This window comes from Haliotis rufescens, unplaced genomic scaffold, assembly GCF_023055435.1.
Source record: "Haliotis rufescens isolate VD_foot unplaced genomic scaffold, xgHalRufe1.0.p SCAF_1, whole genome shotgun sequence".
Classification (NCBI taxonomy): domain Eukaryota; kingdom Metazoa; phylum Mollusca; class Gastropoda; order Lepetellida; family Haliotidae; genus Haliotis; species Haliotis rufescens.
The window spans coordinates 49,065,463-49,082,346 of NW_025963779.1; the positions used below are offsets into that span (position 1 = coordinate 49,065,463).

The 16,884-nt window shown below is 38.4% G+C and overlaps 1 protein-coding gene across 2 annotated transcripts in view; it reads left to right on the forward strand.

Moving 5' to 3' along the window:
- The window catches only part of LOC124131420 (lachesin-like), a 40,560-nt gene extending 24,270 nt beyond the window's left edge, over positions 1-16,290 (forward strand). Inside the window, exons 2-8 of one of the 2 annotated variants that reach the window (XM_046494698.2) lie at positions 7,948-8,075; positions 12,147-12,351; positions 12,509-12,658; positions 13,568-13,696; positions 14,108-14,395; positions 15,401-15,583; positions 16,121-16,290. In XM_046494698.2, coding sequence (XP_046350654.1) covers positions 7,948-8,075; positions 12,147-12,351; positions 12,509-12,658; positions 13,568-13,696; positions 14,108-14,395; positions 15,401-15,583; positions 16,121-16,245 — 1,208 coding nt within the window. In that variant the 3' untranslated portion in view covers positions 16,246-16,290. Of the gene's footprint in view, positions 1-7,947; positions 8,076-12,146; positions 12,352-12,508; positions 12,659-13,567; positions 13,697-14,107; positions 14,396-15,400; positions 15,599-16,120 lie in introns of both variants that reach the window. The other variant, XM_046494697.2, reaches the window with a different exon arrangement.
- The last annotated feature ends 594 nt before the right edge of the window (positions 16,291-16,884 follow it).

Below are 16,884 nucleotides of genomic sequence, written 5' to 3' on the forward strand. Positions count from 1 at the left end.
ATATTATTCAATTAGAGACTACTAGTCAGTTTCTTGTAAAAAGTAACCAGATGAGGCCTTTTATTTCATGAATGGTTAAAGTCAGGAACAAGTAATTTTAAGGAGAATTTTAAGGAGTATTTTATCCGAGAACACCACATCGGAAAAGAGGACGTTAGACAAAATACCTATGCCTTAGATTAATGCAAACAATGACAGTGTCACAGGCACACTGTATTAATGTGCGGCGTGATATCATAGTACATACACACACAATTCAAATGTTGCACAGCAGTATGCATCCATTGTTATCATTCCAGCCAACCTGGACCTTTACACGTTTGTATATTTATCACATATCATATTTAAGTAAAGGTATGGTGTCATATAATATATCATACAGAATATATAACTAAATTGTGCGAGCTATAGCGAACTACGTTTGAAAAACAATATTCATCAGCTGAGATATTTGGAGTTATGTCGATTACACTCCCGAATTTGCTGTTTGTGTGTTCTTATCCCAGATTCACCCTGATTATTATTCTTTGGATTTCGGCACCATATGAGTTACTGCTGTCCACGACCTGTGTCACTTTGGACTATCGTCTCCATTATAATCGACCTCCGTGATAAAACAGACAATACTCTTAAAACTCACTGACAAACTATAGCCAGAATGGTTATCAATGACAATCTGTCAACCGAGAGATCGGGATACTTACTCAATTCTAGAAAAAGTTATGTCATCAAAATATCTCATTGGAACATCTGTATATTCAACAATTAATATCACATACAATATCTGTGTTTGGTGTTGGTTTAATATTCCTTATGATTACGGAAAGGGCTTTGTCGCTTTTATTTCCAGTCCAACAATTAAAAAAAAAATCGATGTCATGTAACATGAACAATTAATGATACACCAGCTTTCCGTGATAAACTGTCATGCAGATATAATCCTTTCCCAAAAACGGCAAGTTAAAATTACTCCCCGAACTATTTTATTAAATTATTCATTTAAACTCATGACATCAATAGGTTCTGTTAATCAGCAAGAGCATTATAATTCTGGAGCATAATGGAAATACTGTACGAAAGAAATGAGCACACACCAGTGAAGTATAACTGTGCAGAATGTATCATTCTATCCTTAACTCTTTCTTTGCTCTGTATCGAACTCGACGTAGTGCGTGTTGCTACTAAATCCCCGTGTAGTACTCAACCTGTAAATCAAGATATAGATCAAGAAACATATATATTTTATGTTATACAACGGAGGGTCGCTCATCCAATCTAGATCATCCCGAATACAAGGGCAATGGACCTTGTACTTTAGCTGACGGCAACACATTGATGATAAGTCGGCAAGCATGTGGGTGACAGGGTATACATGTAGACAACGTTTGTGTTGGTAGGCAAGCATTGAGGTATGGGTCAGGTAGTTGGTTATTAAGGATTAAACATTCCAATAGAAAATTATAATTGGGAGCATTCAGCTTTCGTTGAGGAGGAAGATTTCATCAGAGATCCAAGACAAGAGTTTGTATGTCTTCACTTTTCTACCTTCTGAAATATTTAGCAAGGGACGTGAATGACGTTCTGATGTTAGTATCTGATAAGGACACCCATAAATTTCAAGTCACAATGGAACTTGTGAATGTTTTATGTGAATATGTTGCCGATCAATGTCATCAGATACATCCTACCAGAAGGAAACCTCTTCTTCACAGAAAGAACAATAACTGACTCGTGTCAACCATACTTTGAAAATAATAAATGAGAGATGTCTTATCTATTGCTATGGAAGCGATCTATAATGTCTCACAGTGGTAATTTGAATACGGTAATATGTCAACCTCATAGGTCAAAAATCACATTTTGACTTCTTATGATATTTTAAAACTACAGTATTTTAGGAACATATACATACAATTCACATGTATTGCAGAGATACGTGGCATCAAACATTTGGACTAATTTTCTGCAAAATCCCATTTCCTGTCTTGGAATAATAACTGTTGTTGTAATGATTTAGATGTATCGACTGTGTAATCGAAAGTAGACATGTATGTTGAAATGTTTTGAAATAAAGTTTTTATTACATTACGAACTAGTAAGATAAAAATAGCATATTTTTGTTCAGTCCTCATACATGGCGATCAAACGTCTTTCTTTATGACATCACAGCACATAAGGTCCCTTTTCTCCGGTTGTGTCACATATATACTGAACCGCAAAGGAGACGCCACCATGGATAGATATAAGAGAAACCTTATTTGACAAAACACTGTAAACATATTTTGAGACATATTACAAAGATGAAACTTGGCAAAACTGATCATCAAGGTTGAAATTAAAGTGTCAAATGTTCTTAAAGTGAAACGCAACACTAGTCTCTAAGAAAATGGCATCACAAGTCTCGTGTGTCCGCCATGTGCATTGATAACTGCGATACATGGAATGGATGAGGCACTTGAGCCCACACTCTGAGGAACGCCTGATGCAGTTCAGCTGCAGTTGTCAGCCTTGGTCGGACGCCATTCAGCCGTCTTAGAATCTCGCCCCACAGGTGCTCAGTTGGATTTAAATCGGGACTGAGGGCAGGCCACTTTATGGTTCTGATGCCATTCTGCTGGAGGAAGTCTCTTGTTGCCCTCGCAGTGTGGGCACGGGCGTTATCATGCCGAAACTCGTGGTTGCGGCGACGTGCTAAATAAGGTATGGCGTGTGGTCTCCAGACTTGATCAATGTACTGCGCTGCTGTGACACCATTGCCTCTCCCTGGACTGATCTTCACGAAGACCACAGGGCCGACCCTCTGTGCAAGACCAATTCCATCCCACACCATGATACTCGGACTATTCCACGAGTCTCTCTCAACAACATAAGCATCCGAATAACGTTTCCCACGGCGTCGCCAGACTCTCTCTCTCTCTGCCATCGGCTGTTGAGATACAGTAACGGCTCTCGTCTGAGAAGAGGACTCTTCTCCGCTCCTGGTGGCGCCAATGCTGGTGCTGTGTTGCCCACTGTAGACGGTCCCGGCGATGACGTGGTGTCAGAATTGGTCCTCGGTGTGGCCTGTGACAGTGGAGGTGTCTGCTCGTCAATCGTCGACGCACGGTGTTCGCATTAATGTGTCGCTGTTGTGTCCCCATGGCCTGTCGAGCAGTTTACGCAGCAGAATCAAAGCGATCTTGAAGATGCTGTCGCACAATCAGACGATCCTGACGTCTCATCTGTAGTGTTGGTGGTCTGGTATCGTTTCTGGAGCCTGTATATGGTCCTTACGTGGACTTGAAATGCATTGGCGACTTGCCGAGCGGTTTGTCCAGCTTGCAATCGTCCAAGGGCTTGGTGTCGCTGATTTCTTGTCAATCTTGGCATATGGTAGCAATTCAATAACGAATGAATTTTATCCGTTCTGGTGGCAAGAAATTGGGGAACGCATGTGCATTTCAATTTGCACGGAACTCACGTGCATCAGGTTATCATGGCCGTTGCTGTGATGCGTTTGGGCGATCGGTTTTATTGTCATCTTCTTTGTTTTTTATCATCAAATTTATATTTTTCCGGACATGGTAATGTTAAATTTTAGAAACTTTGACAAAATTACCCAGATATTTAAATGACAACTTTCCATACAATGTTACTTGAGGTGACGTTTCTTTTGCGGTTCAGTATATATGCTCGAATCCACGCACATACGGAAATAATGATAGGGAAATCTGGAAAGCTAATGTGTTGGTGTTGTTTAAAAAATATTTCTGTAAATAAGCAAGCAATAAGTGAATCTCTATCGCCTCCGAGTCGTATTTCTAAACTGCTTTCACTTATATACCTTTTTGCTGTATTATGTTTAATTTAACAGTTGTGTATTCCTTTCATTAAATCATTAAATAGTGCTCACGATTTTAACTCAAACACTTGAAAAGGTTTCCTCTTTTGCGTTGCAGGTGGTGGTCAATAGTATCACCATGACGAAAGTCAAGTCTCTTTTGTGAAGTAACCATCCGTTTGAGCAGAGCTATGGGCTTAATGTTCAAAGACACATTTCTTTTGCTATTTAAAACAAGACTCAAGAACTCTTTAACACTGCAATGGTTATTATTCAGAGTTTATTTTCACGTAGCTCATAACTGTGTATGGAAGGCCTAATGCTTCAATTTACGATCATCCTAATTTGGCCAAATCTTTGAAGTCGCGCAAGTCAATATCGCAAGGTTTTGCCCATTATCAAGTGCGGAATACTCCATTATTTGGCTTTGTTGACTGTGAATAGTGAATTATGTTTGTGTAATCGACTCACTTTGCAATTACTTTATATTAGCATGAGTACACTATTTATGCAACTCTATCCATTGGCTAGACTGGAAGCGGTTGCCATGTTGTTCAATGATCTATATTGAGTAACGATCCGACTGCCCGGTGATAACATGCGTCAACACTGGCTGATGTGGTTGGCTATTCAACGGACAGAGGGAATATTATAATGTAATGACTATGAGAAAGATAATCTAACTTTCGCGAAATCAGTTATTTAAATATGACTTGTGTCATTGAAATACAAGAAGAAATGGACAGGAATCCCAGGACAAGACCTATATGTCCTCGTGCTAGTTCCAGGAGTGGATTTTATACCGCAACATATATGTATGCTCAATCATCTTTGTAATATTTGATTTTGATGTTCGAAATGAGTTCATTCAGGTTGTAATAATGCATTGCTGCTCAGCGAGATTTCGTGACAGGATATACCTCATTACCCAAAGCTTGTCGCCTGCGTCGACTAAAGTTGGGATCGGGTTGTTACCTGCTTGTGACATGACTGATTGTGTTTCGTTGTACGTAGGTCATAACACATGACGATTTCATAAGACAGCTGTGGTACACTCATAAACTTCTTATGCCATATAAAAAGGTGAACTTAACACGTCGCAAACCTTTCATTTGTGTATCTTGTCTATAAAACTGAAATCGTTCACTTGATCTGATATCAACTTAAATGTTTTAAATTACAATTTTTTAGTTAAGATCGTCTTCACATATATGATATGGATATCCATGTGGAGTGGTTAAAGACGCTGTAAATAAAGCAATGAAAATTCCACGAGAAACATTGACGAAAACAAAAGAAACAGATACAGACACGGACAAAATGTTTATCAAAGCGTAAACTTATACGCAGCACTAGACAACCTCAAAATCTCAAACAAATTCTATGTCCATCCAAATACTCCCAAAATATAAAAACAACAAAATTTAACACACCTCTATGTGGGGAACTTGCCCAATAATAACTGAAGACTGCAAATTTCAATTTTACGAAGATAATCAATATTCATGTTAAAAAAACATGAACAATCGCAGTAAAGATGTTATATATGTTTTAACATGTGCGGGATGTGGTGAGCATTATATTGGAGAAACTGGTATGCAACTAAAAGACCGAAACACTGTGCTCAGACAACAAATTCAAGATCCAAATGTACGTTGTATAAATGTAAGCAATTACACTGATGAATGAATGCGGGAGTGGTCATTATACTGTCTTTCCGTTATATTAATTGTTTAACAATGACAAACATTTAGAACTGGAAAAAGAACAGACGTTCATTGGGCTTTTGAAACCTAAACTTAATTCAAGAGTATAATATTCAAAAAATCCCCAAATGTATATTTGTGCACACGCACCATAATGTTTTTACGCCTCCCACTATTATCACTAACTATGACGTCATAGGCTTTACGACGTCAAAAACATAACGTTGGCTGTCGCCTTGGACTACGTTTTACTTCTCCCTCTATTTTCACTGTCGCGTCAGTGGCATTATGACGCCACACATACTACTGCTGTTCGTCGCCTAGGACTACAATGTAAGTTAAGGTTTCCAGTACACCTGAAGAGCCGTTGAACTTCGAAAGATCTTGTGTGGATAAAGGTGTTTTGACACACACACTGCACACACACACACACACACACACAGACGCACGCACGCACGCACGCACGCACGCACGCACGCACGCACGCACGCACGCACGCACGCACGCACACTCACACACACGCACGCACACACACACATATATATATATATATATATGTGTATGAGTGTGTGTGTGGGTGGGTGGGGGGGAGGGGGGGGGGGGGGGGCACTTCCATATATTTGAATAGTATCAGCAATAACTATCGTGATTGGATGTCAGGTGCAACTTGACTCAATATGGATCGACGAAAAAGAACACCGACCTTTCATATATACGACTTATTAATATATGATCACTGACATGATATGACAACATTCCTACATATTTTTAAATATTTTCAGAGCCATATGAGTAGGACCCATCCTTCTTGGTTTTAACAGACATCATTATATTATATGAAAAGACCACATCTATGCCAGCGATCACATATTACATTTGTGCGTCCACAGCAAGCGAAGCAACTTGATAGAAAAAATGACAAAGCCATTTGTAATTTCTTGTAGCCTTCACGAAATGTCAGTTTCAATTTTCAAAGTATATTTCATTTAACATGACATTTTCTTTGACGACAGATACACAGAAATGCCACTGACACAAGTGAATGACGAGGAAGTACATTGATTAGAAGTTCTGTATGTTTTTGTTGACTTATTGATTTTTTTATGTTCAATATATGCCCGCAGAGGTTATTTCAGAAATGTTATATACATTAGGCTCTGATAAACTGCTGTAAGTGCGCTGTCTCGAACAGCTTGCCAATCGTATGTCCCGCTCGAGGCGACTTTGTGTATATCAAACGCTTTGGACTTCATCATTGTGTGAGGTTGAAAGACAAATTTTAATAATATAACAACATCATACAATTAGCATCGAAGAAAGACTACGTGTTGTTAAAATCGTATTATTTATTAATTTACTGTCACTAAGAACGCAAATCACAATATTGAAATAAATAGGATCCTGTTGCATGATACCTTCCTATCAATGTCGTAAAACCTGTCAGACAGACACGTCAGCTTACCAATAAACCTGTTAAATAAAATAAACATTGCATCGGCATCTTAGCTGTTCATCAAAGCTCTCTTTGATAGAAATTACACTTACGTCTTTGGTTTAATTAGAAGAGACACCAGGACATTCACCGTTGACAAAGTAATGTTAGAAGTCGTAACTGTATCGTTGTGCAAGGAGTACACAGGGCTGTTTCCCCTACGGGTAATATTCTTATATGAAGGAAATGCTTTTTCTCAGTACAATACTAAACTTTCATCTTGGGTTACTTGTAGGTATGTGATGTTGCCGTTGATTTTGATTCATGTGAAGAGACATAATGAATTATTATTGAATTACCATCGTAACGTATCTGGCATTTGTGATCATGAATATCTTAATATGCAACTGAACGAAAATTAATCAAAACATCATAAGTATTGAGAGTGATCACAAGAACGACCGACCTCGATTACCCAGTGCACTTTTCTATATTGAGAAATACTCTAAAACCATTCGCCGCCATCAATTCGTTTCGGAAGTGACGTCACTACTTTTATCGCTCCTATCTGTAGCTTAGCCTAGTGTTACTCTCGCTTGTGACAGTAATTTAATTGGACGGCTATTTTTATCCTCGTCCTATTTGAATCGGGCTCAAAACGAAGCTATATTTCCAGGCTACTTAGGATATAAAAATACCTTTATGCAGGTTGAACTCTGATAAAGATTTCCATTAGGTAATTCAGTACATGTTACTTCAAGAGTATATTTGTGTTAACCAAATTACACAATTCCATAGTTTTTGTATGTTAGATATGTATTCACTAATATATAAATACGATTGAAAACTTTATGCACATGTTTGCATTTACACTGTAACGAAATATATTTTTGAAGATCCCGGTAACCTTTTGATGTGTACATCTCCCCTAAAAATGTGCAAAATATCGCCGTGTCTGAGTAGACGATGTCACACATTTCTCTTTCCAGGAATTGCTCAAGAAGATAGAGTGATCGACGAAACACCACTGACGGTCAAGGTCATTTCGGGTTCCACCGCCATCTTGCCATGCTCTGTGGACCCCAAATACACAGAAGGCTATGCTGACCAGTATAGTGTAAGTACTTAACTGCTGCAACGTCTGATTTACTGTATTAGAATACACGTTCAGCATACTTGGGAGCATTATTAGCACAATGCCTAATAACTAATAGCCATCGGGGTTCTGATGTTAAACTGCTCCTTTAAAGCTTCTGAAACATGTAATAAATGAAAATGTTTGGCACATGCCAATTGGAATACAATATGTTGAGATACATAAACATGTAACTGATTGACACACACTTATATTTCCAACAGCGTCAATACTTGGCCATCAATAGACATTTGAATAAAGTATAATGGTGTTTTTGTCTCCTGGTATTTGTCTTCTTTTCGAAGTAGCGTAAATAACGTAACTGAAGTTCAGAATAAATTACAGATAAACATGTAAGTAACATCTTTGGGCTGTGGACTAAGGGACGCAACAATGCATAACGATTTAGGGCTCCTCAGATGACTGGTCCATCCTTACCCCTCTCGTTTATGTGTATGCAAGTTACATGACCATTACTAGGTTATGTAAGATAGCTACGCGATACATCATAAAGGACAACGAAGGACGAAGCGTGGTCGTTTTTATGATAAAACATTGTTCTACAATGACGTCATTTCTGGAGATTCGAACACGCGCTCGCAACTTGATGAGGTCGCAAACTGGACGACGTTACTTTTGAGAGGGAAGTGTCTAGTTAGTTTTTCACCGTAGATGTAGCTGGACAACGTAGATAAACGCAATGGCCGAACCATCACATCCAAAAGTGGGAGAAATATGACAATCGGGAGTCATCATTATTTAAATACGGGCAAATGTTTTTAACGATTGTACGCTTTATTAACAGTCTTAAAGAGGCTGTACATAATATTGATATATCATATAAGAAATAAACGACTCGTTGTCGTTGTTTATCGTACGATAAAACACTGCAGGGAAAATATACCACTCGGGACTTTGCCCGTCAAGGTTTATTCTCCCAGTAGTGTTTTATTATACCCCCACTCGTCGTTTATATTTTAAATAAGGCGGCCTGCACACACACTCCTCCTTCACTAGTGAGTGAGTGAGTATGGTTTTACGCCGCTTTTAGCAATATTCCAACAATATCACGGCCGGGGACACCAGAAATGGGCTTCACACATTGTACCCATGTCGGGAATCGAACCCGGGTCTTCGGTGTAACGAGCGAACTTTCACTTGTGACCCATGTCTTAAACGAATCCGTCCGCGAAACACAACGCGAGTGCGTCAGATCTAGATACAACTAAGTGGTCACGACGACTTTATAAGCATGTTCAAAGTAAATTATATCCATGTACGCATATTGATTTGGTATCCTGAAATTGTACTTACAAACCTTTTAATTTGCACAATAGCAATGAACCGTTGTAGGCGGGGCATGCGTTTGCCAGGTCTTTTACGTGATATACATGTACAAAGTGTTTGCCATCCAGATGAGTTTGAGCCGGCTTCTGGTTCCGTTCTCCTGTGGTTTGTCTGGACAAGCATGTATATAATATTCTATGCGTGTACGTGTTAAATCGTATAATTATCCGCTTTCTACAACCGTTAATCTCATTTTTCGTTCTTGACGTTCTCGGTTTTTGTGCGTATTTCTACGCTTTTGAGCGGCGCCATATCAGGCAAATGTGCGATCCGGGGACGGATTGGACATACTGCAGTATTTATTATACAAAGCATCAAGAGGAAAAAGAGTACTAAACGTGAAAACGTCTTGTCATTGGCGTTTTCTTCTTCGGGTCAATGCTATACCCAAGGACAAAGTAACGGCGATCATATTCTTATTTCTCAAGTCCATACCTGTAACTCTTAATGTCAGATTTGTGTTGACTTGGTGGTGTCAATTATAATCTGCTTCTTATGTACTCGTTTGTAATAGTGAAATATTGACCACTGGTTTGTCCAGCCAAGACTCGATTATTTACAGGCCACAGTATACATATAGCTTGAATATCGCGGCGAAAACAATACACATAAATATTTTCGACCACTATTTATTTTCGATGCAATCAATGGCATCAAGCTTATCTGGTCTGGTGGTGTATTATGTATACATTTCAACATTGATCAATCTCAAACCAAAATAATTCTCAATCAACACAAATAAGTTGTCCATCAATGCATATAACCACTATTGTTTTTTCCTGCTTTGAGTATATGTAATACATCCATATAAAATAAAAGTCGTAAAACGGATGTACTTGCTACATTCATTAGCCCCGTTCCAGCTCTTGTCTGGTGCAGGCATTTATCACATTTGATATTAATAATTTCTCACAAGTGATGGCGAACATGTCGTTAATGTTGTCGTTAAAACTATCTTCATTAAATTTTCACAAACTATTGACTGAAGTAATGTCTTTTGAAATTAGAATTCAAAATGTCAGTATTGTGTATTTATATATTAACGAAACAAGTATATTATTTCGAGAAAATTTAAGCAAAAGTAATTTCGATGCAAATTATCTCAGGAATAGGAAATTATAAATTTCATTTCCAGTACCAGATATATAATTCATGTTAACTGTCACCATAACACATTGTATTTTCTAGACATAAGGGTTCTTTTAGATACACCCTTGAATCTATACATCAAGCTCAGTAGAAAATCTACAGAAGACTGGGTTAGTAGCTCTGGTTAACGCACCTGGTACGTTTCTATGTGCGTACTATTCTTTACATGTCTACATTGAATAATAAGTATTTCCTGCAAGGTACTTAACATGGCTAAGTGACAAACTAACCATATAATCTACAAACATATTTACATTTTCACATTAACTGAAACGTTCTCTGTCTCTACTTTTACACAATCAGCGAGATGAGACATGTTGTCATGAAATATAATTGTCTATGACTTTGAATGTTATTAAATATATAGTGCTAAAACCTTTAATCCTACCAAGAAACACCATAATGCCATGACAGTTGAAATATTAATAATTATGTCAGCAATCAGATAGGAATGATTATCCATATCCACTCAGTAATTCCACAAATATCCCCATCCTTATTATCAAGATTGCTTTTTTCTAAATTTCACGTTTGCAACTTCGGATATCGTACACGATTTGTCCTGTAAAGGTTAATATTTGATGTATCTACAGCCAAGAGAACGTGACAATTAATCATATATCTTAACAAAACGATTGATATTCGTCTCTGACATTAAGTTTCAAATTTCAACTGCTTAGGCCATCAAACCGGAGGGCAATTAAGCATTGATCGAGACATTGTTCAGTGTTTGTCGTAAATGATGCGACTAAGACATGACAGATTACGTGGACAATAATTGTGAAATCACAAGACGATACCCAAAGGATATGACTCAAATGTCATAACAACCACTTATTCTACGTCATCGGCAACTGATATATGATGTAAAAGCCAATTCACCTAATTCACAAACCCAATTCGTTCGTTCTTGAATTCGTTCGTTTGTTCGCACGCACGCATGCACGCACACACGCATACCCCATTCATTGTTCACGCGTATTGTGCCCCCTCTACGTCAACTTATGTACAAAGATGTTTATCATCGTACATTGTGGATTGTATTGAACTGAATGTCCCAAATCCATGTCAAACATTGGTGACATAAGATTTTAACCAGCTTTAAAAAACAATTAAGCGATCTACATTATCCCATAGCCAATGAGGGTATGTCGGGAAGCCTAGTGGTTAAAGCGTTTGCTCGTCACACCGAAGACCCGGGTTCGATTCCTTACATGGGTTCAATGTGTGAAGCCCATTTCTGGGGTCCCCCGCCGTGATATTGCTGGAATATTGCTAAAAGCGGCGTAAAACCATACTCACTCACTAACCCATAGCAATCACTCAATTCATCACTGCTCATTCAGATTTAAAGCCCGCAGCCATAATTCCTGAATATAGTAAAACATATGCGGTTGTCAAGAGGTACAATACGACACTGCCTGGTTTATCGTGACGTTTAGTGATAAAATCAAACTGTTGTCATTGGTTATTTATTTCCTCATGGTTGTTATTGGTGATAACACTTTTTGACTGAAATATTTTGATTCTGACTGTGTCTGTATTGTATTTCCATAGGTACTGTGGCAGAATCCCATACAGACGGTCATAAGTGTGAAGGACAGAAGGGTTTTAACAGACATGCGCATTAGTGTTGAAAGGCCATTTGTCAGTGACTGGAACCTCCACATCAGGAATGTGTCCGTGACGGACAGTGGGGAATACAAGTGTCAAATAAACACAGATCCAGTCAGATCTAAAAGGGTGAAACTTGTTGTTCAAGGTATGTATGCATTATGTCACTGTCTGGTGTAATTAATGCAAAATGGTTGCACACTACAATTATCCATTATTATAAAATATGTCACACGACGATGTATTTGTTGACAATAATCACAATAAGTCAATCGTAACTTCATTAGGATCTGTTTCAATTGCAGTTCCTCCAAATATAATTGATTATTCTGATTCTGATGATGTGAAAGCAAGAACTGGTGATAGCGTTGAGTTGATGTGTAACGCCACCGGCATACCGACTCCTACCATCACCTGGTACAGGCTCAATGTCTGGAGCAGCAAAAAGAAGGAAAGTAAGTAAAGTACACCACAGTCAAACATGAGTCTACACATGTAAATACCTTCCTTGTAGTCTGTTGACGGGAAGGTCATGTATAAAGCACCTGCCGTTACCTTGGCTGTATTACCTGTTTTGTTTGTCATTGTCGTATAACAGCACACATCCCACCATCATCGACGCTGAAGTAGGAGAATGTTTGAAGACATGTAATTTATTTTACCACTTGACACATGACTGATATGGTCATTGAATAGAACTGAGTCGTAATCATGGCACAACTCTTTCATCGCTTGATAATCTAACGTGATAAGAGAGCGATTTACATCAAATGCTTGATTTGGAAACTAGAAGCTATAAATGTAATTAATACATACGGTTCTCACCTAAGATGGAGATTACATCAAGTCGGTAAATTAAATATCCTTTTGGATACGGGTTACCTTTTGCTGGAGTTGATCGAACACCCCTTCAATGCTCTGCGCCAAATAATGTGATTTTCTTTTGATATTGTCGATAAAGGTCTTTGTGATTATGGAAGAAATATATTAATTCTAAAGTAGTTAACATCAAAAAGGGTCTAGGGGTCCTAATTAAATCCAGACGAATACTGATAAGATAAGACAAGATAATGCTTTATTATCCCGACACACATTTTGGTTACATCGTAAAAGCCAAGAGAAACAAATAACAGGTTCATGATTTTAGTTAAATACACAAAAACACCACGTCAAAATGACATTAAAGCACTAATCAGCAATAGATGTGAAGAGTTTTAAAAGGGACGCACGTGGGGCATAAATTAAACGATACTCAAGATCTAAAAGTGGCAGACATGGACAAAAATATCACATGGTTTGATTGTTAAGTAAACGAATACTGATTGGTATGAATACTGTACTTCAAGGTACTTCGTCTTTTGCAGAAGTAGGTCACGAAGGGCAAGTCCTTCTGATTCGCAATATATCGCGTGTGTGTGCCGACACCTATGAATGTGTGGCGAACAACACAGTGCCCCCTGCCAGAACGAGACAGATAAAAGTTACAGTCCAGTGTAAGTCTGTTGTTTTTCAGTTTCAATTTAATCGTCATTTATGCAATTCATCTGAGAATGTGTATAAGTTACCAATAAGATTTCATTATATTATGCGCAAGAATGTAAAGAAGCATGAATTTCTTTTGTGTCGTTATTCTTACTCTCAGTATCACTCTTACTCACAGCATCAATGCTATTTTTTACAAAAAGGTTTTTTACAATAATCTTGGTATATGCTGTGAACTCAACCCAAGATTGTGAACTGTACAAACGATAATATGTCATTCTGTCCGATTGTAACCAAATAAATAAATTATTTGAGCAATCATAACAACAATATCAGACCCTGTAAGCATCAACGAGTATCAGGCTGTGACTCTGAACACATTATAGAAGCCGAAATATCCTACATATGCAATGTGGTTTTAGATCCACCTGAAATACATCTATTTACGCCACGGATCGGACAACAATTGCGGAGAGAAACGATACTGGAATGTAGGATCACCGCCTCTCCCCTCGGAGTGACTATGTGGAAGAAGAATGGAGAACAACTGCATCCCAATTTCAAGCACGAACTCGATGTATACAACGAAGGCCCACAAACAATTACACTGAGCTTGAGGATAGTAAATATTCAGAAGTACGACTTCGGGGACTATGTATGCGAGGCCTCCAACAGCATGGGGAGTGCCTCAGAAGTCATGGAGCTCTACGGTAGGAGGACTTGCATTTGTACATCTACTTACAATGAGTGTACTGTGTTTCAATAGCCACAGTGTACCAAAACACTAGATACAATCATAAGAAAATATCCTTTTGGATTTATGATTATAACGTCAGTGGGGGATATATTTCCTAATTTACGAGAATGCGATCCATGAATTTGAAACAGAACCAATACGTCACCGCGGGGACTTCTCGCGGAAGAAGTGTGACGGGGATGGTGTTTTCATAGCGCTGTTACTTCAGGGAACGGCTACCGCAATCACGCTTTCGTCTTAATGCGACTGCAGTGTTAAGGCCATGGCACCCATAAAGGATTTCATTGGATTTAGATTTCTTCCTGAATCGCTGCACCTATTCATCTGACACTGTTTCCTATTTGTGATTTCGGCCTTTGATTTTCGTCCAACATGTCCGACTGTATAGCCATACCGAATTTATTAAGCAGACCTCAAAAGTAGTAAAGCTAATTCTGCTTTTTATCATGTCCACATACAAGTTTTTTATAATCACATTGAAAACTTCGTTTGGCCATAACGAGGTTCAGTGATAAAATTTAACATGCTTTTTGAATGAAGTAGATTTCAACATAAAGAGGATACGGTCCATTACTGCTATTGCCAAGTGCAACTTGCCTTCCATTGTTGATGAAGTAGTGGCAGTGGGTTTCTAGGTCCAAGGACTTCATCCATTGTTTTTGCGGTTTTTTTCGCCATTCATGGACATATGGCTTTTATTTTACAAATTGCACATACGCACAAACGGATAACATTATATAATTACCACTAAATTATCATATAATGATAAGAGCATATCGCAATATGAGCTTCTTTTCCCCGCAGATACCTGCTGAAACTTGTCGTGATCAATGTAACCATGACTGTATGCACGGTAAAGATTAAGTTAAATATAGAACATGCTTCAGTCTCGTTTCTTCAAAAGAAGCAGATTCATCAATTTCAAAGGCTTGATCTATGTATTGACTTGTTGTTGCAGAAAGCTTCCCCGTCACGACGACGACAACGCCACCTACAACTACACAACTGATCAGACAAACAATTTTCTTCGGCGGTAACGGTTTGAAAGAACACCCCATGGAGTGGCCTAAAGTTGATAATCGACCCAAAAGTGGAAAGAAAACACCCAAGGGTGGAACCACCGTCAAGAAGAATCCCACAGGTGCTAGTCTTACGGGTGAGGGAGGATGTGTGCATCGAAATGCAAATTCGTGGAACAGGGCAAGGAATGGGATGGCTTTTGACATGACTTTGTAAAGTTACACCATGTATAGAATGAACTATGTTGTAATGGTTCTTAAATTAGATTCCAAACCCTGATCAAATTTTTTTTAAAACCCAACTAAATACTAGCTCATGTTATGATGTCTGGTGTAAAGAGTCATCTAGTTTATCGTGCATTTTATGGCCTCATTGGGAATACATGCTACAGTTGGTCCTCAGTGACCTGTATGCTTGTTAGGATGCGACTGAAATATATCTGGAGGTCAGTTTCGGTGAGTTCTTTGATTGTGTGTCATTTAACCCAAACGGCCTGTGACGTTGCCCATAGTATCAAACTCTCGTTTGTCTGGTCCAGACGCATTAATGTACGTGCCGTGATGACGTTGCTGTAATACTGCTGACTGGAGTAAAATACCACATGAACAAAAACACTTTTACTTAGTTTCAAATAATCAACTATTTTTCTATTTTCCAGGGGTATACGGCACGGGTTCAGTAAAGTACGACAATCAAGCAGGGATACCAAACATTCCAACAACAGTTCTTGTTCTGTGTGTGATGTACTCAATAACACTTGTGCAAGCAATGAACACGTTGTGACATGTGAGCAATCATATGAGGAGTATGTATCTCATGCATTGGTTCATACAACATCCATTGTACATCATCCTTGTAAGGCACAACTACAAGCTTTGCGTGACCTCACAAAAGTATCGACATGTACAATAAATTTCTTTGATCTGGTGCCATTCTTGGAAGTACTATTCAAACTTCCAGAGTTAGATTCTGTAAGGGATTTATCTGCAACATTGACGGGAGCAGTGTTGAATATTTGGATAAGTATTTGAATAGCCAAACTACAGATGTCATAATTGAATTTAGTGAGTCCTTGAAACAGTGTATGCGTTTACGAAAGATGGCATTTCTCACGGGCACTATATCCATGCACGGTTTCTTGTACATAACGAGGCCACTGGACGGATTACCACAGGCTCTGTTATATAACTGTTATTAAGTAGTCTCCCTTTGTGTCAAACTGTATCACATATCAGAGAATATTTATTCTGTGCAGCTTGATTGTAACACGTTGATATCACGTCTGTCTGTATGGTAAGACGTTGTATCGGACAAAAACGTTGACAATGTACCACAGTATGTTTAAATGTTAATTTGTAGAAATACCAATCAAGAACTTCGATAGGTGGATATCCTTTTCTGAAAAAGTAACGATGGATGAAA